At 33.1% G+C, this 26,891-nt stretch overlaps 1 protein-coding gene across 1 annotated transcript; it reads left to right on the top strand.

Moving 5' to 3' along the window:
• Positions 1-525: 525 nt before the first annotated feature.
• LOC127701961 (protein crumbs homolog 1-like) lies at positions 526-23,092 on the top strand. The gene is made up of 12 exons (XM_052205937.1): positions 526-677; positions 1,240-1,308; positions 7,280-7,387; positions 13,360-13,467; positions 13,673-13,780; positions 14,807-14,914; positions 17,681-17,788; positions 17,994-18,101; positions 19,128-19,216; positions 20,162-20,258; positions 21,095-21,305; positions 22,943-23,092. The coding sequence occupies exons 1-12, from the start codon at positions 560-562 to the stop codon at positions 22,962-22,964; spliced, it is 1,254 nt and encodes a 417-aa protein (XP_052061897.1). The 5' UTR covers positions 526-559; the 3' UTR covers positions 22,965-23,092.
• Positions 23,093-26,891: the final 3,799 nt, after the last annotated feature.

Genomic DNA, 26,891 nt, shown 5'->3' with positions numbered 1-26,891 from the left:
AAGTTTACACCAGCTAGAGTTAGAACTTAAGACCTACCCCGCCCAAGGCGATGAAAAGGTCCAATGAATACTTTAGCAATGTATTATGTAATCAGCTACTTTAGCAATGTATTATGTAATCAGCTTTAACTTCAACTATTGTAAACAATTGAAAATAATCGCAAGTTGGTATAAGACCAGGAAGTACTTTTAGGAGTAATAAGGAAAATATAAGTTCTTCCTTGAAAATTTAAATTACTTTTCCGTAAATTTTATTATTAATCTAATTACTAAAAAAGTGTTATGGCAAAAATTATTGTAAAAACTTATTATCTCCAAACAACATGCAGACGGAAAATAGTATTTGATTTATAATCTGATGACTAAAAGTGATATGGTCAAAATTATTGTAAATACTTATTATCTCCAAATATGGAGACGGAAAATGGAATTCTATTTATGCCAAACCATAACAACAGAAGTTATTTAAAACATTAAGCTTATAGTTTCCTTCTCGTATGATATATAAGAAGTCCTGTCCTTATCCGTTTGCACAATACGTAAACACAGAACTATAACAATGAACATCTACATACTAGTAGTCATTATTGGAGTATGCAGTGCGACCATTGTGCAACATTCACAAAGACAACAAGAATTGGTTGACGAAGAATGCAGTAGCTGTGCAACCGTACCAGGTAACACACTTTGTTTTGCTTAAAATAATTACAATTAGTCATAAAGCGATAGTTCAGGGGGACATCCACCCAGTGGACCATGAACATCACGACGGATGGCATTAAAAAGGGTGGTTCAATTTCAAATAACCTCAGACAGATCAGAACCAAACTAAAACTGTTCCAAATATTCATTCATACCTGTCATATCTTGGAATACCATACCTCCAGATATCCTAGTTTCCGTCTGTGGAAAATTTTCAACACTTTATTCAGGCTGCCAGCGTCTCGACACTCACTCCACAAATCATTTAGACCATCTTACATTTTAACTGTGCATACTTTGTTGTTGTTATCTGTTCATCATGCACGCTGGAGTTCCTACACTCAAAATGTATTCAATTAGATACTAAGTTTTTTTTTATTAACATTTACGAGTATATTGTTGCGTTGTCTATCGACGTCTGTTATTTTAGAAGAATGTTTATAGTTATAAACTTATTCAAACTCGCACATTTCAATTAGAATGTTATTATCATGATATTGTGAGTCTTCGTGAATTGTGTTCGTACTATTATTTCAGACTTGAAGAAAGAATTGGAAAAATTGAGACTGATGATCATACAGGTCGATAAATTATGCAAAACCCAAGGTAAAGAAACAATATTTATAGGTTTAATAACGAGTGTGAATTGGTTATTGCTTGATATCAACCCGAGTTATTTAATTTCTATAATATAATAAACCAGCCTTTGGTGAGTTTATTATTACTATTTAAATTAGATAACGAGAACTTGTTCAAGTTAACAGTGTAAATCTTAATGGATATTCGGGTAAAGATTGTCAAGGTAAGTTAAAAAAAAGGCTCAACACAAGCATAAATCCACCTGGTCAAAATTGTCTCCAAATAACACGTTCTGATTTTTTCAATCATGAAAATTGAAGCCATTTTAAAGATGACGCTTGTCAATTTAGCTTTTGGAAATATTTATTCACATTGCATTTTAAGGATCTTTAATTATGAAGACAAATGTTTTTTTTTCGTCCTAATAAGCGTCATTTAACTAGTATACTTGTTGGCCCTTTATAAACTTATAATTATTCTCTGACAGGTTGTTCTGGCAAATGTTCGCAAGTTCAATAAAACACATTTAAAAACGGACTTTCAGACTTAGATACACGACTTAGATACACGAATTTTTTTATTAGTTGTTATTGGCTTTGAACTAGCTGTCAGTAACTGCGAGTACTCTCAGATGTGTACTCTGTGTCGCTTTTGATGTTACCCTGTCACGTCCGGTCCTTGTTTTTGTTGGTGTTTTTTCTGCTTTGTATCGATCTGATGAGATAAGCCCTTTTCTTGTGCTGTAACACCAGTGTCCCGGGTTAGGGAGGGATTCAGCGCTCACAACTTGAACAGGTTTAATTCCGCCACATTATTTATGCGCCTATCCCAAGCCAGGAGCCTGTAGTTCAGTGGTTGTTGTTGGTTAATGTCTGTCATATTTGGTTTTCGTAAATTGTTTTGTTATAGATTAGGCGGTTAGTTTTCTCGTTTGAATTGTTTCATATTTTTCATGTCGGGACCTTTAATAGCCGACTATACTGTATGGTGTTTTCTCATTGTTGAAGGCCGAACGGTTGCCTATAATTGCTTACATCCGCTTTATTTGAACTTTGGTGGATAGTTGTCTCATTGTCATACCACATCTCCTTATTCTTATGACTTTATTATAAATGCTTTGTATGTCAAGTTGACATAGTTTGACTTTTATTTGTTTTTTGTTTTTGTTCTAGTTAATCCCTGCAGTAAGAATCCTTGTTTGAATGGCGGGAAATGCACTGTTTCTAGTTCAAGTTACCAGTGCAAATGCTTGAATGGATATTCGGGTAAAGATTGTCAAGGTAAGTTTAAAAAATGGCTCAACACAGGCATATTTCCACTTCCGTAAAAATGTTCTCCAAATTACATATGATGTTTTTTTTTCAATCATGAAAATGGAAGTCATTTTAGAGATGACGCTGTCAATTTAGCTCATGGAAAATGTAAGAAAAAGTGGCTTATTATTTTAATCCAATATGCTTTGTATGTTTGACATATTATCATTTTGTTTTCCAAGTTAATCCCTGCAGTAAGAATCCATGTTTGAATGGCGGGAAATGTACTGTTTCTAGTTCAAGTTACCAGTGCAAATGCTTGAATGGATATTCGGGTAAAGATTGTCAAGGTAAGTTTAAAAAATGGCTAAACACAGGCATAATTCCACTTCGTCAAAATTGTCTCCCAATTACATGCACGCAAGGATTTTTTTCGATCATATAAATGGAAGCCATTTTAGAGATGACGCTTGTCAATTTTATAGCTCTTGGAAAATATTCACATTCCATCTTAACGATCTGTAAAAGATGACAAATGTTTTAGACGAAAGCGTGAGTGTTTTGTGTAATATTGAAGAAATCACATATTTATAAACTGGCTTCTTATGACTTTAATCCAAAATTCTTTGTACGTTTGACATATTTTCACTTTTATTCCATTTTCTTCTAGTTAATCCCTGCAGTAAGAATCCATGTTTGAATGGCGGGAAATGCACTGTTTCTAGTTCAAGTTACCAGTGCAAATGCTTGTATGGATATTCGGGTAAAGATTGTCAAAGTAAGTTTAAAAAATGGCTCAACACAGGCATATTTCCACTTCCGTAAAAATGTTCTCCAAATTACATATGATGTTTTTTTTCAATCATGAAAATGGAAGTCATTTTAGAGATGACGCTGTCAATTTAGCTCATGGAAAATGTAAGAAAAAGTGGCTTATTATTTTAATCCAATATGCTTTGTATGTTTGACATATTATCATTTTGTTTTCCAAGTTAATCCCTGCAGTAAGAATCCATGTTTGAATGGCGGGAAATGTACTGTTTCTAGTTCAAGTTACCAGTGCAAATGCTTGAATGGATATTCGGGTAAAGATTGTCAAGGTAAGTTTAAAAAAAGGCTCAACACAGGCATAATTCCACTTCGTCAAAATTGTCTCCCAATTACATGCACGCAAGGATTTTTTTCGATCATATAAATGGAAGCCATTTTAGAGATGACGCTTGTCAATTTTATAGCTCTTGGAAAATATTCACATTCCATCTTAACGATCTGTAAAAGATGACAAATGTTTTAGACGAAAGCGTAAGTGTTTTGTGTAATATTGAAGAAATCACATATTTATAAACTGGCTTCTTATGACTTTAATCCAAAATTCTTTGTACGTTTGACATATTTTCACTTTTATTCCATTTTCTTCTAGTTAATCCCTGCAGTAAGAATCCATGTTTGAATGGCGGGAAATGCACTGTTTCTAGTTCAAGTTACCAGTGCAAATGCTTGAATGGATATTCGGGTAAAGATTGTCAAGGTAAGTTTAAAAAATGGCTCAACACAGGCATATTTCCACTTCCGTAAAAATGTTCTCCAAATTACATATGATGTTTTTTTTTCAATCATGAAAATGGAAGTCATTTTAGAGATGACGCTGTCAATTTAGTTCATGGAAAATGTAAGAAAAAGTGGCTTATTATTTTAATCCAATATGCTTTGTATGTTTGACATATTATCATTTTGTTTTCCAAGTTAATCCCTGCAGTAAGAATCCATGTTTGAATGGCGGGAAATGTACTGTTTCTAGTTCAAGTTACCAGTGCAAATGCTTGAATGGATATTCGGGTAAAGATTGTCAAGGTAAGTTTAAAAAATGGCTAAACACAGGCATAATTCCACTTCGTCAAAATTGTCTCCCAATTACATGCACGCAAGGATTTTTTTCGATCATATAAATGGAAGCCATTTTAGAGATGACGCTTGTCAATTTTATAGCTCTTGGAAAATATTCACATTCCATCTTAACGATCTGTAAAAGATGACAAATGTTTTAGACGAAAGCGTGAGTGTTTTGTGTAATATTGAAGAAATCACATATTTATAAACTGGCTTCTTATGACTTTAATCCAAAATTCTTTGTACGTTTGACATATTTTCACTTTTATTCCATTTTCTTCTAGTTAATCCCTGCAGTAAGAATCCATGTTTGAATGGCGGGAAATGCACTGTTTCTTGTTAAGTTACCAGTGCAAATGCTTGTATGGATATTCGGGTAAAGATTGTCAAGGTAAGTTTAAAAAATGGCTCAACACAGGCATATTTCCACTTCCGTAAAAATGTTCTCCAAATTACATATGATGTTTTTTTTTCAATCATGAAAATGGAAGTCATTTTAGAGATGACGCTGTCAATTTAGCTCATGGAAAATGTAAGAAAAAGTGGCTTATTATTTTAATCCAATATGCTTTGTATGTTTGACATATTATCATTTTGTTTTCCAAGTTAATCCCTGCAGTAAGAATCCATGTTTGAATGGCGGGAAATGTACTGTTTCTAGTTCAAGTTACCAGTGCAAATGCTTGAATGGATATTCGGGTAAAGATTGTCAAGGTAAGTTTAAAAAAAGGCTCAACACAGGCATAATTCCACTTCGTCAAAATTGTCTCCCAATTACATGCACGCAAGGATTTTTTTCGATCATATAAATGGAAGCCATTTTAGAGATGACGCTTGTCAATTTTATAGCCCTTGGAAAATATTCACATTCCATCTTAACGATCTGTAAAAGATGACAAATGTTTTAGACGAAAGCGTAAGTGTTTTGTGTAATATTGAAGAAATCACATATTTATAAACTGGCTTCTTATGACTTTAATCCAAAATTCTTTGTACGTTTGACATATTTTCACTTTTATTCCATTTTCTTCTAGTTAATCCCTGCAGTAAGAATCCATGTTTGAATGGCGGGAAATGCACTGTTTCTAGTTCAAGTTACCAGTGCAAATGCTTGAATGGATATTCGGGTAAAGATTGTCAAGGTAAGTTTAAAAAATGGCTCAACACAGGCATATTTCCACTTCCGTAAAAATGTTCCCCAAATTACATATGATGTTTTTTTTTCAATCATGAAAATGGAAGTCATTTTAGAGATGACGCTGTCAATTTAGTTCATGGAAAATGTAAGAAAAAGTGGCTTATTATTTTAATCCAATATGCTTTGTATGTTTGACATATTATCATTTTGTTTTCCAAGTTAATCCCTGCAGTAAGAATCCATGTTTGAATGGCGGGAAATGTACTGTTTCTAGTTCAAGTTACCAGTGCAAATGCTTGAATGGATATTCGGGTAAAGATTGTCAAGGTAAGTTTAAAAAAAGGCTCAACACAGGCATATTTCCAATTCCGTAAAAATGTTCTCCAAATTACATATGATGTTTTTTTTTCAATCATGAAAATGGAAGTCATTTTAGAGATGACGCTGTCAATTTAGCTCATGGAAAATGTAAGAAAAAGTGGCTTATTATTTTAATCCAATATGCTTTGTATGTTTGACATATTATCATTTTGTTTTCCAAGTTAATCCCTGCAGTAAGAATCCATGTTTGAATGGCGGGAAATGTACTGTTTCTAGTTCAAGTTACCAGTGCAAATGCTTGAATGGATATTCGGGTAAAGATTGTCAAGGTAAGTTTAAAAAATGGCTAAACACAGGCATAATTCCACTTCGTCAAAATTGTCTCCCAATTACATGCACGCAAGGATTTTTTTCGATCATATAAATGGAAGCCATTTTAGAGATGACGCTTGTCAATTTTATAGCTCTTGGAAAATATTCACATTCCATCTTAACGATCTGTAAAAGATGACAAATGTTTTAGACGAAAGCGTGAGTGTTTTGTGTAATATTGAAGAAATCACATATTTATAAACTGGCTTCTTATGACTTTAATCCAAAATTCTTTGTACGTTTGACATATTTTCACTTTTATTCCATTTTCTTCTAGTTAATCCCTGCAGTAAGAATCCATGTTTGAATGGCGGGAAATGCACTGTTTCTAGTTCAAGTTACCAGTGCAAATGCTTGTATGGATATTCGGGTAAAGATTGTCAAGGTAAGTTTAAAAAATGGCTCAACACAGGCATATTTCCACTTCCGTAAAAATGTTCTCCAAATTACATATGATGTTTTTTTTCAATCATGAAAATGGAAGTCATTTTAGAGATGACGCTGTCAATTTAGCTCATGGAAAATGTAAGAAAAAGTGGCTTATTATTTTAATCCAATATGCTTTGTATGTTTGACATATTATCATTTTGTTTTCCAAGTTAATCCCTGCAGTAAGAATCCATGTTTGAATGGCGGGAAATGTACTGTTTCTAGTTCAAGTTACCAGTGCAAATGCTTGAATGGATATTCGGGTAAAGATTGTCAAGGTAAGTTTAAAAAAAGGCTCAACACAGGCATAATTCCACTTCGTCAAAATTGTCTCCCAATTACATGCACGCAAGGATTTTTTTCGATCATATAAATGGAAGCCATTTTAGAGATGACGCTTGTCAATTTTATAGCTCTTGGAAAATATTCAAATTCCATCTTAACGATCTGTAAAAGATGACAAATGTTTTAGACGAAAGCGTAAGTGTTTTGTGTAATATTGAAGAAATCACATATTTATAAACTGGCTTCTTATGACTTTAATCCAAAATTCTTTGTACGTTTGACATATTTTCACTTTTATTCCATTTTCTTCTAGTTAATCCCTGCAGTAAGAATCCATGTTTGAATGGCGGGAAATGCACTGTTTCTAGTTCAAGTTACCAGTGCAAATGCTTGAATGGATATTCGGGTAAAGATTGTCAAGGTAAGTTTAAAAAATGGCTCAACACAGGCATATTTCCACTTCCGTAAAAATGTTCTCCAAATTACATATGATGTTTTTTTTTCAATCATGAAAATGGAAGTCATTTTAGAGATGACGCTGTCAATTTAGTTCATGGAAAATGTAAGAAAAAGTGGCTTATTATTTTAATCCAATATGCTTTGTATGTTTGACATATTATCATTTTGTTTTCCAAGTTAATCCCTGCAGTAAGAATCCATGTTTGAATGGCGGGAAATGTACTGTTTCTAGTTCAAGTTACCAGTGCAAATGCTTGAATGGATATTCGGGTAAAGATTGTCAAGGTAAGTTTAAAAAATGGCTAAACACAGGCATAATTCCACTTCGTCAAAATTGTCTCCCAATTACATGCACGCAAGGATTTTTTTCGATCATATAAATGGAAGCCATTTTAGAGATGACGCTTGTCAATTTTATAGCTCTTGGAAAATATTCACATTCCATCTTAACGATCTGTAAAAGATGACAAATGTTTTAGACGAAAGCGTGAGTGTTTTGTGTAATATTGAAGAAATCACATATTTATAAACTGGCTTCTTATGACTTTAATCCAAAATTCTTTGTACGTTTGACATATTTTCACTTTTATTCCATTTTCTTCTAGTTAATCCCTGCAGTAAGAATCCATGTTTGAATGGCGGGAAATGCACTGTTTCTAGTTAAGTTACCAGTGCAAATGCTTGTATGGATATTCGGGTAAAGATTGTCAAGGTAAGTTTAAAAAATGGCTCAACACAGGCATATTTCCACTTCCGTAAAAATGTTCTCCAAATTACATATGATGTTTTTTTTTCAATCATGAAAATGGAAGTCATTTTAGAGATGACGCTGTCAATTTAGCTCATGGAAAATGTAAGAAAAAGTGGCTTATTATTTTAATCCAATATGCTTTGTATGTTTGACATATTATCATTTTGTTTTCCAAGTTAATCCCTGCAGTAAGAATCCATGTTTGAATGGCGGGAAATGTACTGTTTCTAGTTCAAGTTACCAGTGCAAATGCTTGAATGGATATTCGGGTAAAGATTGTCAAGGTAAGTTTAAAAAAAGGCTCAACACAGGCATAATTCCACTTCGTCAAAATTGTCTCCCAATTACATGCACGCAAGGATTTTTTTCGATCATATAAATGGAAGCCATTTTAGAGATGACGCTTGTCAATTTTATAGCTCTTGGAAAATATTCACATTCCATCTTAACGATCTGTAAAAGATGACAAATGTTTTAGACGAAAGCGTAAGTGTTTTGTGTAATATTGAAGAAATCACATATTTATAAACTGGCTTCTTATGACTTTAATCCAAAATTCTTTGTACGTTTGACATATTTTCACTTTTATTCCATTTTCTTCTAGTTAATCCCTGCAGTAAGAATCCATGTTTGAATGGCGGGAAATGCACTGTTTCTAGTTCAAGTTACCAGTGCAAATGCTTGAATGGATATTCGGGTAAAGATTGTCAAGGTAAGTTTAAAAAATGGCTCAACACAGGCATATTTCCACTTCCGTAAAAATGTTCCCCAAATTACATATGATGTTTTTTTTTCAATCATGAAAATGGAAGTCATTTTAGAGATGACGCTGTCAATTTAGTTCATGGAAAATGTAAGAAAAAGTGGCTTATTATTTTAATCCAATATGCTTTGTATGTTTGACATATTATCATTTTGTTTTCCAAGTTAATCCCTGCAGTAAGAATCCATGTTTGAATGGCGGGAAATGTACTGTTTCTAGTTCAAGTTACCAGTGCAAATGCTTGAATGGATATTCGGGTAAAGATTGTCAAGGTAAGTTTAAAAAAAGGCTCAACACAGGCATATTTCCAATTCCGTAAAAATGTTCTCCAAATTACATATGATGTTTTTTTTTCAATCATGAAAATGGAAGTCATTTTAGAGATGACGCTGTCAATTTAGCTCATGGAAAATGTAAGAAAAAGTGGCTTATTATTTTAATCCAATATGCTTTGTATGTTTGACATATTATCATTTTGTTTTCCAAGTTAATCCCTGCAGTAAGAATCCATGTTTGAATGGCGGGAAATGTACTGTTTCTAGTTCAAGTTACCAGTGCAAATGCTTGAATGGATATTCGGGTAAAGATTGTCAAGGTAAGTTTAAAAAAAGGCTCAACACAGGCATAATTCCACTTCGTCAAAATTGTCTCCCAATTACATGCACGCAAGGATTTTTTTCGATCATATAAATGGAAGCCATTTTAGAGATGACGCTTGTCAATTTTATAGCTCTTGGAAAATATTCACATTCCATCTTAACGATCTGTAAAAGATGACAAATGTTTTAGACGAAAGCGTAAGTGTTTTGTGTAATATTGAAGAAATCACATATTTATAAACTGGCTTCTTATGACTTTAATCCAAAATTCTTTGTACGTTTGACATATTTTCACTTTTATTCCATTTTCTTCTAGTTAATCCCTGCAGTAAGAATCCATGTTTGAATGGCGGGAAATGCACTGTTTCTAGTTCAAGTTACCAGTGCAAATGCTTGAATGGATATTCGGGTAAAGATTGTCAAGGTAAGTTTAAAAAATGGCTCAACACAGGCATATTTCCACTTCCGTAAAAATGTTCTCCAAATTACATATGATGTTTTTTTTTCAATCATGAAAATGGAAGTCATTTTAGAGATGACGCTGTCAATTTAGTTCATGGAAAATGTAAGAAAAAGTGGCTTATTATTTTAATCCAATATGCTTTGTATGTTTGACATATTATCATTTTGTTTTCCAAGTTAATCCCTGCAGTAAGAATCCATGTTTGAATGGCGGGAAATGTACTGTTTCTAGTTCAAGTTACCAGTGCAAATGCTTGAATGGATATTCGGGTAAAGATTGTCAAGGTAAGTTTAAAAAATGGCTAAACACAGGCATAATTCCACTTCGTCAAAATTGTCTCCCAATTACATGCACGCAAGGATTTTTTTCGATCATATAAATGGAAGCCATTTTAGAGATGACGCTTGTCAATTTTATAGCTCTTGGAAAATATTCACATTCCATCTTAACGATCTGTAAAAGATGACAAATGTTTTAGACGAAAGCGTGAGTGTTTTGTGTAATATTGAAGAAATCACATATTTATAAACTGGCTTCTTATGACTTTAATCCAAAATTCTTTGTACGTTTGACATATTTTCACTTTTATTCCATTTTCTTCTAGTTAATCCCTGCAGTAAGAATCCATGTTTGAATGGCGGGAAATGCACTGTTTCTAGTTCAAGTTACCAGTGCAAATGCTTGTATGGATATTCGGGTAAAGATTGTCAAGGTAAGTTTAAAAAATGGCTCAACACAGGCATATTTCCACTTCCGTAAAAATGTTCTCCAAATTACATATGATGTTTTTTTTTCAATCATGAAAATGGAAGTCATTTTAGAGATGACGCTGTCAATTTAGCTCATGGAAAATGTAAGAAAAAGTGGCTTATTATTTTAATCCAATATGCTTTGTATGTTTGACATATTATCATTTTGTTTTCCAAGTTAATCCCTGCAGTAAGAATCCATGTTTGAATGGCGGGAAATGTACTGTTTCTAGTTCAAGTTACCAGTGCAAATGCTTGAATGGATATTCGGGTAAAGATTGTCAAGGTAAGTTTAAATAAAATGCTTCGCTGGGCGCAGCTTGATACGACCGCAGAGGTCGAACCCTGAACAGTTGGGGCAAGTATGGACACAACATTCAAGCTTGATACAGCTCTGAATTTGGATTGTGATTAAATATTTGACACAGCATAGGTTTCTGACACAGAAAGAATGTGGTCTAAGAACTTCAATTTTTTTAATTTACCTATTATGGTCCAATGTCCAAAATCAAAATACATGGTTAGATTCAGCATATCAAAGAACCCCATATAGTCAATTTTTGTTAAAATCAAACTAAGTTTAATTTTGGACCCTTTGGACCTTAATGTAGACCAATTTAAAAAACGGGACCCAAAATAAAAAATCTAAATACATGGTTAGATTTGGCATATCAAAGAACCCCAATAATTAAATTTTTGATGAAATCAAACAAAGTTTAATTTTGGACCCTTTTGACCTCAATATGAACCAATTTGATAGCGGGCCCACAAATAAAAAATCTAAATACATGGTAAGATTCAGCATATCAAAGAACCCCATATATTCAATTTTTGTTGAAATCAAACAAAGTTTAATTTTGGACCCCAATTTGGACAAACTTGAAAACTGGGCCAAAAATCTAAAATCTGAATACATGTTTAGATTCAGCATATCAAAGAATCCCATATATTCAATTTTTGTTGAAATCAAACAAAGTTTAATTTTTGACCCCAACTTGGACCAACTTGAAAACTGGGCCCATAATCAAAAATCTAAACACATGTTTAGATTCAGCATATCAAAGAACCCCAAGGATTCAATTTTTGTTAAAATCAAACTAAGTTTAATTTTGGACCCTTTGGACCTTAATGTAGACCAATTTAAAAAAACGGGACCCAAAATTAAAAATCTAAATACACGGTTAGATTTGGCATATCAAAGAACCCCAATAATTCAATTTTTGATGAAATCAAACAAAGTTTAATTTTGGACCCTTTTGACCTCAATATGAACCAATTTGATAGCGGGGTCCACAAATAAAAAATCTAAATACATGGTTAGATTCAGCATATCAAAGAACCCCATGTATTCAATTTTTGTTGAAATCAAACAAAGTTTAATTTTGGACCCTAATTTGGACCAACTTGAAAACTGGGCCAGAAATCAAAAATCTAAATACATGTTTAGATTCAGCATATCAAAGAACCCCATATATTCAATTTTTGTTAAAATCAAACAAAGTTTAATTTTGGACCCTTTGGACCTTAATGTAGACCAATTTGAAAACTGGACCCGAAATTAAAAATCTAAATACACGGTTAGATTCGGCATAACAAATAAATAAATGTGGTCAAAGATTTTACAAATCTAATGCGCCATACTGGTCTTCCTTTATAAATATGCATTTCTTTAAACATAATTTAAAAGCAGTGTAAGGGAAGTAACCAAAACGTTGTATTTGGATTACCTCCCTTACACTGTTTTAAATTATCTTAATTGTTCATTAACCATTACTTTATACATAATTTAAAAGCAGTGTAAGGGAGATAATTTCAATGATGTTTTTGATTTATCTCCCTTACACTGCTTTAAATTATGTTTTGTACTAAAGTATTTGTCCATTAATGAGGACAACCTTGCTTTTCTCCCTTTTTTGCCCCTAATTCTTAAACGGTTTGAGCAAAACCCCCCAAAGCAAATCCTAACCATCCCTTTGTGGTATGGAAACTTGTAGTATAATTTCAGAGATATCCATACACCGTTCCACAGTTATTGTCTGGAAACTAGAAAATGCTTATTTTTGGCCCCTTTTTGGCCCCTAATTCCTTAACTGTTGGTACCATAACCCCCAAAATCAATCCCCACCTTCCTTTTGTGGTCAAATTTCATAGAGATCCATTCACTTAAACTAAAGTTAGAGTGCGAAAACTAATGAGTCTTCGGAAGACGACGCTGGACGACGCCGGACGACGACGACGACGACGACGACGCCAACGTCATACCAATATACGACCACAAAAAAAATTTTGCGGTCGTATAAAAATGGCTAAACACAGGCATAATTCCACTTCGTCAAAATTGTCTCCCAATTACATGCACGCAAGGATTTTTTTCGATCATATAAATGGAAGCCATTTTAGAGATGACGCTTGTCAATTTTATAGCTCTTGGAAAATATTCACATTCCATCTTAACGATCTGTAAAAGATGACAAATGTTTTAGACGAAAGCGTGAGTGTTTTGTGTAATATTGAAGAAATCACATATTTATAAACTGGCTTCTTATGACTTTAATCCAAAATGCTTTGTACGTTTGACATATTTTCACTTTTATTCCATTTTCTTCTAGTTAATCCCTGCAGTAAGAATCCATGTTTGAATGGCGGGACGTGCACTGTTTCTAGTTCAAGTTACCATTGCAAATGCTTGAATGGATATTCGGGTAAAGATTGTCAAGGTAAGTTAAAAGAAATGGCTTAACACAGGCATAATTCCACCTGGTCACAATTGTCTTCCAATAACACGTAGTGACATTTTTGAACCATGAAAATGGAAGCCTTTTAGAGATGACGCTGTCAATTTACCTCCTGGAAAATGTTAAAAAAAGTGGCATATGACATTAATTCAAAATTCTTTGTACGCTTTTCAATTTTTTGTTCTAGTTGAAACCTGCAGTACGAATCCATGTTTGAATGGCGGGACGTGCACTGATTCTAGTTCCGGTTACCAGTGCAAATGCTTGAATGGGTTTTCGGGTAAAGATTGTCAAGGTAAGTTAAAAAATAACTCGACACAGGCATAATTCCAATTCGTCAAAATTGTTTCCCTTTTGCACGTAATGATTTTTCAATCACGAAAATGAAAGCCATTTTAGAGATGACACTGTCAATTTAGCTCTTGGAAAATCTCTACATTTAAACACATTACATGTATTTGTTATGATTTATATGCCCGTCTTTGTGACCTTTGGTGAGGTTCATAAAATAACTTTAATTTGAATTGTATTAGCTCTTAGTAATTTCTACGTGTTAATTTATAATTGTCATACTGTGTCATGTGATTGTGTTTCTTACGTCAGGTCTAGTCTTTAGTCTTATAAAAAAATGTCCTCGGGGGGCAATATTTTCTTTTTCTATTTGTTTGCTGATATTTTCTTTAAACTTATTTTGATATTTGTAATTTTCTAAATGCTTTTTTTCCTATCAATGTGCCGCTTTCCAAAAATAGAAGAAAAGTGAAAATATTAGCATGAAAACGTTAAAAAGGAATGAGATGGCGAGTTTTAGTGGTGAGCTTATTTCAAAAAGATGTTGTTATTCCTGCTTGTGTAACGTACCGACCTAGTAAAATCGAGTGTATAGTTGTCCCTCTCCATTTTGAATACAGGGCTGGCGGTAAAGTGATAATTCTTGGCTGTCGGGGGTTCGAACCTCGAAGGAGCGAAATAGCATCTTTAATTTTTCTGGTATCTCACTATCACTGTAATGTTGTCATGATATAGAAGTTCCTTTATGATATTATTATGTTATAAGTTCCATGTAGAAGAAATATTCTGAAATATTATTTCCACTGGAACAAAGAGTACAGATTATAACAAAGTTTCAAAAGGAACTTCGGTTAGGCGGAACAAATATACGTTGACAATGTATATTTATTGAATTTGTTGTTACTATTCATTTCGTGGGTAGTGATATTTTGTACATTATTACATGTTTTAGAAATGAAATAAATGATATGTTGCCAGAGGAAAATAATATATGATGTATATGGATAATGTTTACTTCTTCAATTTTCAGTTTGTGCAATTTCTGCAAATGATTGGACACTTTATGATGGAAAGTATTACATGTTCGTTGAAAACGCGATAAACTGGAACAATGCTCAGGTAAATACTTTTAGACAAAGTACGACATTAAAGGCACTTTGTGCAAATATAACTTTCTATATATATATGAGTTTATATAACCTTAAGTTTCCTAACGTCTGTCTCTGAATGTTGTTGCCCCGGATAAAGATAAATATAACGACGACGACGGTGCCGGTGCCGGCAAAATAGCCACTGCCTTTTTTTAACGACCTTGACTACCCAAGAGGGTCTTGCACGGTCGGTATAAATATAAAATGTACATCAACGAGGCAAAGTCAGAACGTTTAAATTTGAATTTCCCAAAATATATTGGACAGTACAACAGACCATACCAATCGTTAACACCCGAGTTCTCCGAAAAATAGACCTACAAACAACAAACACCAACTAAAACATGTGGTCCAGATACAAAACTTGGAACAGACATAAAAAAAAATCGAAGCTCAAAATTTGAAATTAAATGCGATATAAATTAAATATATAATAAGGTTCATTAAATGCATATATCAAAATGATTTATATTATTTGGAGGTTATTTTCAGTTTATTTATTTTATTTTATCTTTATTAGTCTTCTTCTTTGTTTTATTATTTGAAATTATCTCTGTAAAGTGAAATTTTACAAATATTTCAGTATCCTAATTCCCTTTGTTGAACAGGAATGTCTGGAAAGAGGTGTCTTCATTTCTGGAAGGGGGTCTTCATTTTTGTATTCTTTATTTTTTAGAACATTTTTCGCAATTCTTTATTTTACGCCCGTTAGTCCCCATTCTTTATATTTTAGCATCCAATTATTCTCCATTCTTTATTTCTTTGCACATTTTAAAAAATCTAAATACATGGTTAGATTTGGCATATCAAAGAACCCCAATAATTAAATTTTTGATGAAATCAAACAAAGTTTAATTTTGGACCCTTTTGACCTCAATATGAACCAATTTGATAGCGGGCCCACAAATAAAAAATCTAAATACATGGTAAGATTCAGCATATCAAAGAACCCCATATATTCAATTTTTGTTGAAATCAAACAAAGTTTAATTTTGGACCCCAATTTGGACAAACTTGAAAACTGGGCCAAAAATCTAAAATCTGAATACATGTTTAGATTCAGCATATCAAAGAATCCCATATATTCAATTTTTGTTGAAATCAAACAAAGTTTAATTTTTGACCCCAACTTGGACCAACTTGAAAACTGGGCCCATAATCAAAAATCTAAACACATGTTTAGATTCAGCATATCAAAGAACCCCAAGGATTCAATTTTTGTTAAAATCAAACTAAGTTTAATTTTGGACCCTTTGGACCTTAATGTAGACCAATTTAAAAAAACGGGACCCAAAATTAAAAATCTAAATACACGGTTAGATTTGGCATATCAAAGAACCCCAATAATTCAATTTTTGATGAAATCAAACAAAGTTTAATTTTGGACCCTTTTGACCTCAATATGAACCAATATGATAGCGGGGTCCACAAATAAAAAATCTAAATACATGGTTAGATTCAGCATATCAAAGAACCCCATGTATTCAATTTTTGTTGAAATCAAACAAAGTTTAATTTTGGACCCTAATTTGGACCAACTTGAAAACTGGGCCAGAAATCAAAAATCTAAATACATGTTTAGATTCAGCATATCAAAGAACCCCATATATTCAATTTTTGTTAAAATCAAACAAAGTTTAATTTTGGACCCTTTGGACCTTAATGTAGACCAATTTGAAAACTGGACCCGAAATTAAAAATCTAAATACACGGTTAGATTCGGCATAACAAATAAATAAATGTGGTCAAAGATTTTACAAATCTAATGCGCCATACTGGTCTTCCTTTATAAATATGCATTTCTTTAAACATAATTTAAAAGCAGTGTAAGGGAAGTAACCAAAACGTTGTATTTGGATTACCTCCCTTACACTGTTTTAAATTATCTTAATTGTTCATTAACCATTACTTTATACATAATTTAAAAGCAGTGTAAGGGAGATAATTTCAATGATGTTTTTGATTTATCTCCCTTACACTGCTTTAAATTATGTTTTGTACTAAAGTATTTGTCCATTAATGAGGACAACCTTGCTTTTCTCCCTTTTTTGCCCCTAATTCTTAAACGGTTTGAGCAAAACCCCCCAAAGCAAATCCTAACCATCCCTTTGTGGTATGGAAACTTGTAGTATAATTTCAGAGATATCCATACACCGTTCCACAGTTATTGTCTGGAAACTAGAAAATGCTTATTTTTGGCCCCTTTTTGGCCCCTAATTCCTTAACTGTTGGTACCATAACCCCCAAAATCAATCCCCACCTTCCTTTTGTGGTAAAATTTCATAGAGATCCATTCACTTAAACTAAAGTTAGAGTGCGAAAACTAATGAGTCTTCGGACGACGACGCTGGACGACGCCGGACGACGACGACGACGACGACGACGACGACGACGCCAACGTCATACCAATATACGACCACAAAAAAATTTTTGCGGTCGTATAAAAATGGCTAAACACAGGCATAATTCCACTTCGTCAAAATTGTCTCCCAATTACATGCACGCAAGGATTTTTTTCGATCATATAAATGGAAGCCATTTTAGAGATGACGCTTGTCAATTTTATAGCTCTTGGAAAATATTCACATTCCATCTTAACGATCTGTAAAAGATGACAAATGTTTTAGACGAAAGCGTGAGTGTTTTGTGTAATATTGAAGAAATCACATATTTATAAACTGGCTTCTTATGACTTTAATCCAAAATGCTTTGTACGTTTGACATATTTTCACTTTTATTCCATTTTCTTCTAGTTAATCCCTGCAGTAAGAATCCATGTTTGAATGGCGGGACGTGCACTGTTTCTAGTTCAAGTTACCATTGCAAATGCTTGAATGGATATTCGGGTAAAGATTGTCAAGGTAAGTTAAAAGAAATGGCTTAACACAGGCATAATTCCACCTGGTCACAATTGTCTTCCAATAACACGTAGTGACATTTTTGAACCATGAAAATGGAAGCCTTTTAGAGATGACGCTGTCAATTTACCTCCTGGAAAATGTTAAAAAAAGTGGCATATGACATTAATTCAAAATTCTTTGTACGCTTTTCAATTTTTTGTTCTAGTTGAAACCTGCAGTACGAATCCATGTTTGAATGGCGGGACGTGCACTGATTCTAGTTCCGGTTACCAGTGCAAATGCTTGAATGGGTTTTCGGGTAAAGATTGTCAAGGTAAGTTAAAAAATAACTCGACACAGGCATAATTCCAATTCGTCAAAATTGTTTCCCTTTTGCACGTAATGATTTTTCAATCACGAAAATGAAAGCCATTTTAGAGATGACACTGTCAATTTAGCTCTTGGAAAATCTCTACATTTAAACACATTACATGTATTTGTTATGATTTATATGCCCGTCTTTGTGACCTTTGGTGAGGTTCATAAAATAACTTTAATTTGAATTGTATTAGCTCTTAGTAATTTCTACGTGTTAATTTATAATTGTCATACTGTGTCATGTGATTGTGTTTCTTACGTCAGGTCTAGTCTTTAGTCTTATAAAAAAATGTCCTCGGGGGGCAATATTTTCTTTTTCTATTTGTTTGCTGATATTTTCTTTAAACTTATTTTGATATTTGTAATTTTCTAAATGCTTTTTTTCCTATCAATGTGCCGCTTTCCAAAAATAGAAGAAAAGTGAAAATATTAGCATGAAAACGTTAAAAAGGAATGAGATGGCGAGTTTTAGTGGTGAGCTTATTTCAAAAAGATGTTGTTATTCCTGCTTGTGTAACGTACCGACCTAGTAAAATCGAGTGTATAGTTGTCCCTCTCCATTTTGAATACAGGGCTGGCGGTAAAGTGATAATTCTTGGCTGTCGGGGGTTCGAACCTCGAAGGAGCGAAATAGCATCTTTAATTTTTCTGGTATCTCACTATCACTGTAATGTTGTCATGATATAGAAGTTCCTTTATGATATTATTATGTTATAAGTTCCATGTAGAAGAAATATTCTGAAATATTATTTCCACTGGAACAAAGAGTACAGATTATAACAAAGTTTCAAAAGGAACTTCGGTTAGGCGGAACAAATATACGTTGACAATGTATATTTATTGAATTTGTTGTTACTATTCATTTCGTGGGTAGTGATATTTTGTACATTATTACATGTTTTAGAAATGAAATAAATGATATGTTGCCAGAGGAAAATAATATATGATGTATATGGATAATGTTTACTTCTTCAATTTTCAGTTTGTGCAATTTCTGCAAATGATTGGACACTTTATGATGGAAAGTATTACATGTTCGTTGAAAACGCGATAAACTGGAACAATGCTCAGGTAAATACTTTTAGACAAAGTACGACATTAAAGGCACTTTGTGCAAATATAACTTTCTATATATATATGAGTTTATATAACCTTAAGTTTCCTAACGTCTGTCTCTGAATGTTGTTGCCCCGGATAAAGATAAATATAACGACGACGACGGTGCCGGTGCCGGCAAAATAGCCACTGCCTTTTTTTAACGACCTTGACTACCCAAGAGGGTCTTGCACGGTCGGTATAAATATAAAATGTACATCAACGAGGCAAAGTCAGAACGTTTAAATTTGAATTTCCCAAAATATATTGGACAGTACAACAGACCATACCAATCGTTAACACCCGAGTTCTCCGAAAAATAGACCTACAAACAACAAACACCAACTAAAACATGTGGTCCAGATACAAAACTTGGAACAGACATAAAAAAAAATCGAAGCTCAAAATTTGAAATTAAATGCGATATAAATTAAATATATAATAAGGTTCATTAAATGCATATATCAAAATGATTTATATTATTTGGAGGTTATTTTCAGTTTATTTATTTTATTTTATCTTTATTAGTCTTCTTCTTTGTTTTATTATTTGAAATTATCTCTGTAAAGTGAAATTTTACAAATATTTCAGTATCCTTATTCCCTTTGTTGAACAGGAATGTCTGGAAAGAGGTGTCTTCATTTCTGGAAGGGGGTCTTCATTTTTGTATTCTTTATTTTTTAGAACATTTTTCGCAATTCTTTATTTTACGCCCGTTAGTCCCCATTCTTTATATTTTAGCATCCAATTATTCTCCATTCTTTATTTCTTTGCACATTTTCCTCTATTTTTTTTTAATTTTCGTCCGTTATTCTTATGTTTTTGCTCATTATTATAACCCCTATAACAGATTAGGAATGTAATCTATTGCGAATAAATTTTTTGAAATAATTAAAATAAAATTATACTTTTTATTTGAAGCAAGACTGTTTGTCACGTGGTGGAAGATTGGCTGAAGTTTATTCTCAGAATGTTGGAGCCTGGTTAAGACGTCAAGCCAGCCGAAGAGGTGGATCAGGTAAATACAGTTTGTTGTGAACACTTGAAGCAATAATAATATATACGATGATTGTTTAAGGTGGTACCAAACACCTCGACTAAAACTAATTTGGCTCGTTTAATTTTCATAAAATTTTGACAAAATATTTATTTTGACCCTTTGACAAAAATATAAAAAAATCAAAAAACTTGAACCACACACTTTATCGGAAAAATTTCATTGGCTATATAGCAGTTTGACAAACCCTAATTTTGATCATCGAGAAGCTTGATATTTCCTTAACAATAGAACGCGATTAACAGTTATCTCCCTGTAGTGTTATGTACCACATTAAATGACATTAGTAAATCAGATCATTATATATATAGCATACATATCATTGGCTAGTTTAAATACAAAAGGTTAAAGCACAGGCACTTATCTCTGAAAAAAAACCAAACCTATATACTTTAATACAACACGTGTTATATTAAAGTATGTAGGTAAATTTTTTTCAGAGACAAGTGCCTGTTGGCGATACCTCGTGGCATGCATATGGATGTCAAAAACTTTACTACGAATCTAAATGATTTAGTGTACGTCAGTATGGGGTGACTGGGATAGGTTTATATATTGCAACCCTTTGGAGTTATTATCTATACAGGGTCAGTAATTTCCATCAATAAGTGTTGATGGCCGACTATAATTCCTACAACATTGGAAGTCATTTTGGGTTGTAAATTATACATCACCCTCTTTTTGCGGGATAACAACATTTTGGTCAAATGAACGCAAATCAGATCATCCATAAATTACATCTGTTTTCCAAAGAAACATAATATGAAAATGACAAATTCTTCATGAATACCAATCAGGTTGGTGGGTAGGGGCATCAGATCTGGCCCAAGAAGGAGTGTGGACCTGGACATCAGGAAACCAGGTCGAGTATACTGACTGGGCATATAGGGAACCAAACAATGGTGGATGGAAAACTAACCAAGACTGTCTCCAGCTATGGAAAGAGAAATCATATCGCTGGGATGATCTTCGGTGCTCAGATTTTCGGAATTACATTTGTCAGAGGAAGTAAGTATCGGTTTGTAAAGCATACATCAATGAGAGAGAGTGTGAGAGAAAGAGATGATAATGTAACGAGAACTCTCAGGTTTAGGTATTTTTTTGGTTTACAGTCACAAGTTTACTATTTGTTAGCAAATTAAAGCAAAACTAGTTTACAGCTGTTCAAGTATCATTAATCGACTAAGAAGACAAATCAAGATAACAAACACAAACTGATGGAATTTCACGTATTCCAAAAGGAGCGAGACCGGGTGCATCGATAGTGTAAGCGTCTCCTGCTATAGATGCATCACCCACCATGCGAATCCACACTCAGGCAAAATGTGACAATCTTTAGCATGTTTAGATAGGACACAATCTTTAGCATGTTTAGATAGGACACAATCTTTAGTATGTTTAGATAGAACATAATCTTTAGTATGTTTAGATAGGACATAATCTTTAGCATGTTTAGATAGGGCACAATCTTTCGTATGTTTAGATAGGACATAATCTTTAGCATGTTTAAATAGGACACAATCTTTAGTATGTTTAGATAGGGCACAATCTTTAGCATGTTTAGATAGGACACAATCTTTAGCATGTTTAGATAGGACACAATGTTTAGCATGTTTAGATAGGACACAATGTTTAGCATGTTTAGATAGGACACAATCTTTAGCATGTTTAGATAGGACACACTCTTTAGCATGTTTAGATAGGACACAATCTTTAGCATGTTTAGATAGGACACAATCTTTATCATGTTTAGATAGGACACAATGTTTAGCATGTTTAGATAGGACACAATCTTTAGTATGTTTAGATAGGACACAATCTTTAGCATGTTTAGATAGGACACAATCTTTAGCATGTTTAGATAGGAAACAATCTTTAGCATGTTTAGATAGGACACAATCTTTAGCATGTTTAGATAGGACACAATCTTTAGCATGTTTAGATAGGAGACAATCTTTAGCATGTTTAGATAGGATACAATCTTTAGCATGTTTAGATAGGACACAATCTTTAGCATGTTTAGATAGGACACAATGTTTAGCATGTTTAGATAGGACACAATGTTTAGCATGTTTAGATAGGACACAGTCGGTGTAGTTACAGATTAGAAAACTGTTCTAGTACCTAAAGATCTAAGTATGAAAAAAACATGTCGCCAGTGAGTTGAAACACATACATGTCGTATCGAACATCAAATTCGTGATGGTGACCGTAAAACATATGTACAGTGTTGATTTCAGTCGTTCTTCCTCATAACTCCGTTTGAGCAGTTTTTGTGTAAGGAAAAAGCGAGTTACGATAGCGTTTAGTGTGAACAGGCACGAGCGTAACGTATCAAATGAGATATGTGAACGCCATTAGATTGGTCAGAGGGGATGTTACTCCTGAGAAATGGGAATTTGATAAGTCGTCCATCTGTGTCAATATCGAGGAAAAATCAAGATATGAGGCAGACTTTTATATTGCCGGTAGTATCCTTAATCTCTTAGTTCACTGGAATATATTAGATGCAAGCACTTTTTGACTATTATATATTTGCACTTGTAAAGCATAAGAAGTAATGAATGAATGAATGAATGAATTATTGGATGAATGAATTTACTTCAAGCATAACTATTTATTTTATTATTTGGAATATTTTTCAGGACTTGTAATAGTGATGATTAGCGGATATCTTCACAGTAATACTTGGTCTAATGAAGAACGGAAACTGATTTGAAATTTGATAAACAGACTGATACAAATAATTGATATGATTAGCTTCTTTTATTGCATTAAACTCTATATACAACTTATTCCGTCTTGTCTTAATGGACCATCATGATTTGGTCCACATTGTTTATATAAAATTGAGAATGGAAATGGGGAATGTGTCAAAGAGACAACAACCCAACCAAAGAGCAGAAAACAGCCGAAGGCCACCAATGGGTCTTCAACACAGCGAGAAAATCCCGCACCCAGAGGCGGGCTTAAGGTGGCTCCTAAACAAAAATGTGTACTAGTTCAATGAAAATGGACGTCACGCTAAACTCCAAAAAATATAAATGAACTAAAATTAAAAAACATACAAGACTAACAAATCACAGGCACTTGTCTCAGAATTTTTTTCCCCTATATACCTGTTATATTAAGGTATATAGGAAATTTTTTTCTGAGACAAGTGCCTATGTAACAAAGACCAGAGGCTCCTGACTTGGGACAGGCACAAAAATGCGGCGGGGTTAAACATGTTTAACATGTCATTATTGAGAGCCAATATATAATAACAAGGAAACGTCACCATCTAAAAATGGATAATTTTAAAACAATATGAAATGAAAAATCATCTCTTTTATCATAAATTTTGGTATTAATCTTCCCGTTAAAGATATAGATATCAAGACACAGGAAATGGCAGTGTTTATTGTTAGTATTAGCTTTATTTAAAGCAGGATAAATCTCTTTAGTGTACGTACTGAAGTCGTCATTATTGAGAGCCAATATATCATCCAACTATCTAAAAGTGTTATTAAATTTATGTGTCAGATGTTGTTTCGATGGGTCTTTACTGACTTTAGTCATAAATTGTAACTCGTAACAATACAGAAACAGGTCTGCAATAAGTGGTGCAAAGTTAGTCCCTATTGGAATTCCAAAAACTTGACGATATACGGAATCTCCATAGCGAACAGAAATGTATAACCTTTTTTTGATTGATTCTTAATGACAATACAAATAACATTTATATTTATATTGTCAAAACTATAAACTTTAAATCAAAGCCTGAATTGGTTCATGTCTATATAGATATTATACTTGTGTACATAAATAATGTATCTAAATGTTTTTTATTAAAGGATTTAAAAGGCAGTAAGTTAATATGATTCTAAAGACATATTCGTTGTAAAATATGATGAAAATAATAAGAAGATACCAAAAGGGACTCAAAACCATAAGTCGAAGAAAAACAGACAAAACCATAAGTCGAAGAAAAACAGACAAAACCATGTGCAAAAAGACGAAAAGACAAACGACACCCAGTTCACAAAACACCATTTAGAAAACTTAAGATTATATAACCAATACAAACACCACCAAAACGGGGTTTTATCCTGATTCCTGCTTCACTAGTAGAATCTGTTGTGTTACTTGTGTCATCATGATGTAAGAATAATCAATAACGACACAAAACATATTCAGCCGAGACCTAAAGGTCGAGAAACACGAACCAAGGTAAAACTAGATACATTCTCAGTTTATACTTATAACTATTATAAATTGCGTTTCTCTGGCAGTCAATGCAGGCTCATCTGATCGTAATATGTTTTAGTCTTAGAAGGTGATGTTGGGTATATGTCAACAAAAAGTAAAGTAAAGTAAAGTAGTCTTTATTATTTCTGGTTTTCATTTTTGCAGATTAACATAAGCTCTTTAGAGCTCTCTAACCCACTTAGATTTATCTACTTGAAGCACTCATTATTTTTTTAGCTACGTCGCCGTTCGTTCGTCCGTCCGTCCATCCGTCTGAAAGAAAACTTTCGTTAAAGTTTTCATGGCTTCTTTGAAAGGGAATGCTTTTATTTTTTGGCCTGCAAAATATTGAGTTGTAGCGAGTAGTAATTTTTGTAACTGCCGTGTGGCCACTTTCTGGTTGACGATACTTTGAAATTTTACAATACTCATTATACTAGGAAAATTGTCGTCAAAATTTTCTTATCTTATATAAAAGGTAATGATTTAATATTTGGTCTACAGCTTGATAATGTGGAGTTGTAGCGAGTAAGCAATTTTTACATCTGCCGTGTAGCCATTTCTGTCTGCCGATAGTTTAAAATTTTACAACATTCATTGTACAAGGAATTTTCGTCAAAGTTTCTTTAGCTTCTATAAAAGGGAATAATTTAATATTTGGTCTACATCTTGATAATGTTGAGTTGTAGCAAGTAAGCAATTTTTACATCTGCTGTGTAGCGACTTCCTGTTTGCCGGTAGTTTAAGGAAATTTCACAAATCATTGTGCAAGGAAAATTTTCGTCAAACATTCCTTGGCTCCTTTTGAAGTGACTTATTTTAATATTTGGTCTTGGAATGATCAGTTATGCTCCGGTATACATGTTACCTCAATCAATTGCATGCAGCGACGCAGATCTACAGGCCCGGTATTGGTCTAGTTTTGTAAACAGTTCCACGTTTAAAAGTCTGACAATAAACTATTACAAGATAATATAAAACCATGCACTAGCGGAGTAAGGCATGATAAAAATGCCAAATATCCTCGTAACAGGGATTTGTAATATTTATTGCATATTCGGGAAGATGTAGATTTTTTTTTGTTGTCCACGCTTGAATTGTACTATAAAATGAATCTATTAAACTTACATCTACTATGTGGATTGTTACTTTGACTAACTTTTTTAAATATTATAATGCTTTTCCAAAATTATCTATCTAATTTAATTCATTCATTGAGAGAAATAGAACATTTAAGTATTTTAATGAACTCCAGAAAGTACAAAAACAAGTGACTACACATTTTATAAGCTAATATGCATTATCAACCTTTTCAATTACAATACAAATGGAGGTATGTTTATATTTTAAATGGACCAAGAGCAGGTAAGTTATAAACTATGTACTTTTAAAATTTTGAAAAAATGGATTTTTACTGGATTATCTCCCTTTGTACTATAGAAAATTGATATTTATTGCATCAGATAAATGGTAATTGTTTAACCTTTGATTACCCTTGTTAATCATTATATAATGCTTTTGAAAATTCAAAAATTGTCTGTAGATTGATGCTTTAAATTCCTTGATTCAATGAGAGAAAATGTAAATTAAGGCATTTTCTATAAGAATTCTAGAAAGTATAAAAACTAGAGGCTCTCAAGAGCCTTTGTCGCTCACCTGATCCTACTTTGGTTTTGGAAATCATTTAAAAATATATTAAAATCATAACAGATACCCTAATAATGATTGAGGCTAAATTTGGTTTAATATTGGCCCCGTAATTTAATCAAAAGCAGAAGACTTTTTTAAAGTTTACAGATATTACCAATAAATTCATTGAAATTGTTTAACATTTATAAGGACAATAACTCCAACAAGATGTCAATTGACAATTTTGCTCATGTTGACTTATGTGTAGATCTTCTTTTCTTGATATTTTTCCAGTTGACAGTATATCTCAATCAATAAAGATACACGTATTAAGGTCTTCATTAGCACCTCATAAGGAACATTTATGCCATGTTTGGTTTCATTCCATTCAGTGCTCCTCTAGTAGAAGCATCTCTATGTATTTCCCATAGGGTCTTATGTTAAACTAAGTCCCCTGCTGGCGGCCATCTTGGTGATGGTTCGGCTACAAAGTAACAACAGTTGGTCAGCACCTCATTAGGACCATTCATGCCATGTTTGGTTTTATTATATTCAGTGGTTCTCTAGAAGAAAACATTTGTATGCATTTCCCATAGGGTCCAAATTAAACTTACTCCCCCTGCTGGCAGCCATCTTGGATGACAAATCAGCTACAAAGTAACAACACTTGGTCAGCACCTCAAAAGAAACATTCATACCAAAAGAACATCATCCAAGATGGCCGCCAGCGGGGGA

The sequence above is a fragment of the Mytilus californianus genome, unplaced genomic scaffold, assembly GCF_021869535.1.
Source record: "Mytilus californianus isolate M0D057914Y unplaced genomic scaffold, xbMytCali1.0.p SCAF_5, whole genome shotgun sequence".
Classification (NCBI taxonomy): Eukaryota; Metazoa; Mollusca; class Bivalvia; order Mytilida; family Mytilidae; genus Mytilus; species Mytilus californianus.
Note: the sequence above shows the minus strand (reverse complement) of the source record. Positions and strands in the feature narration are given on the sequence as shown.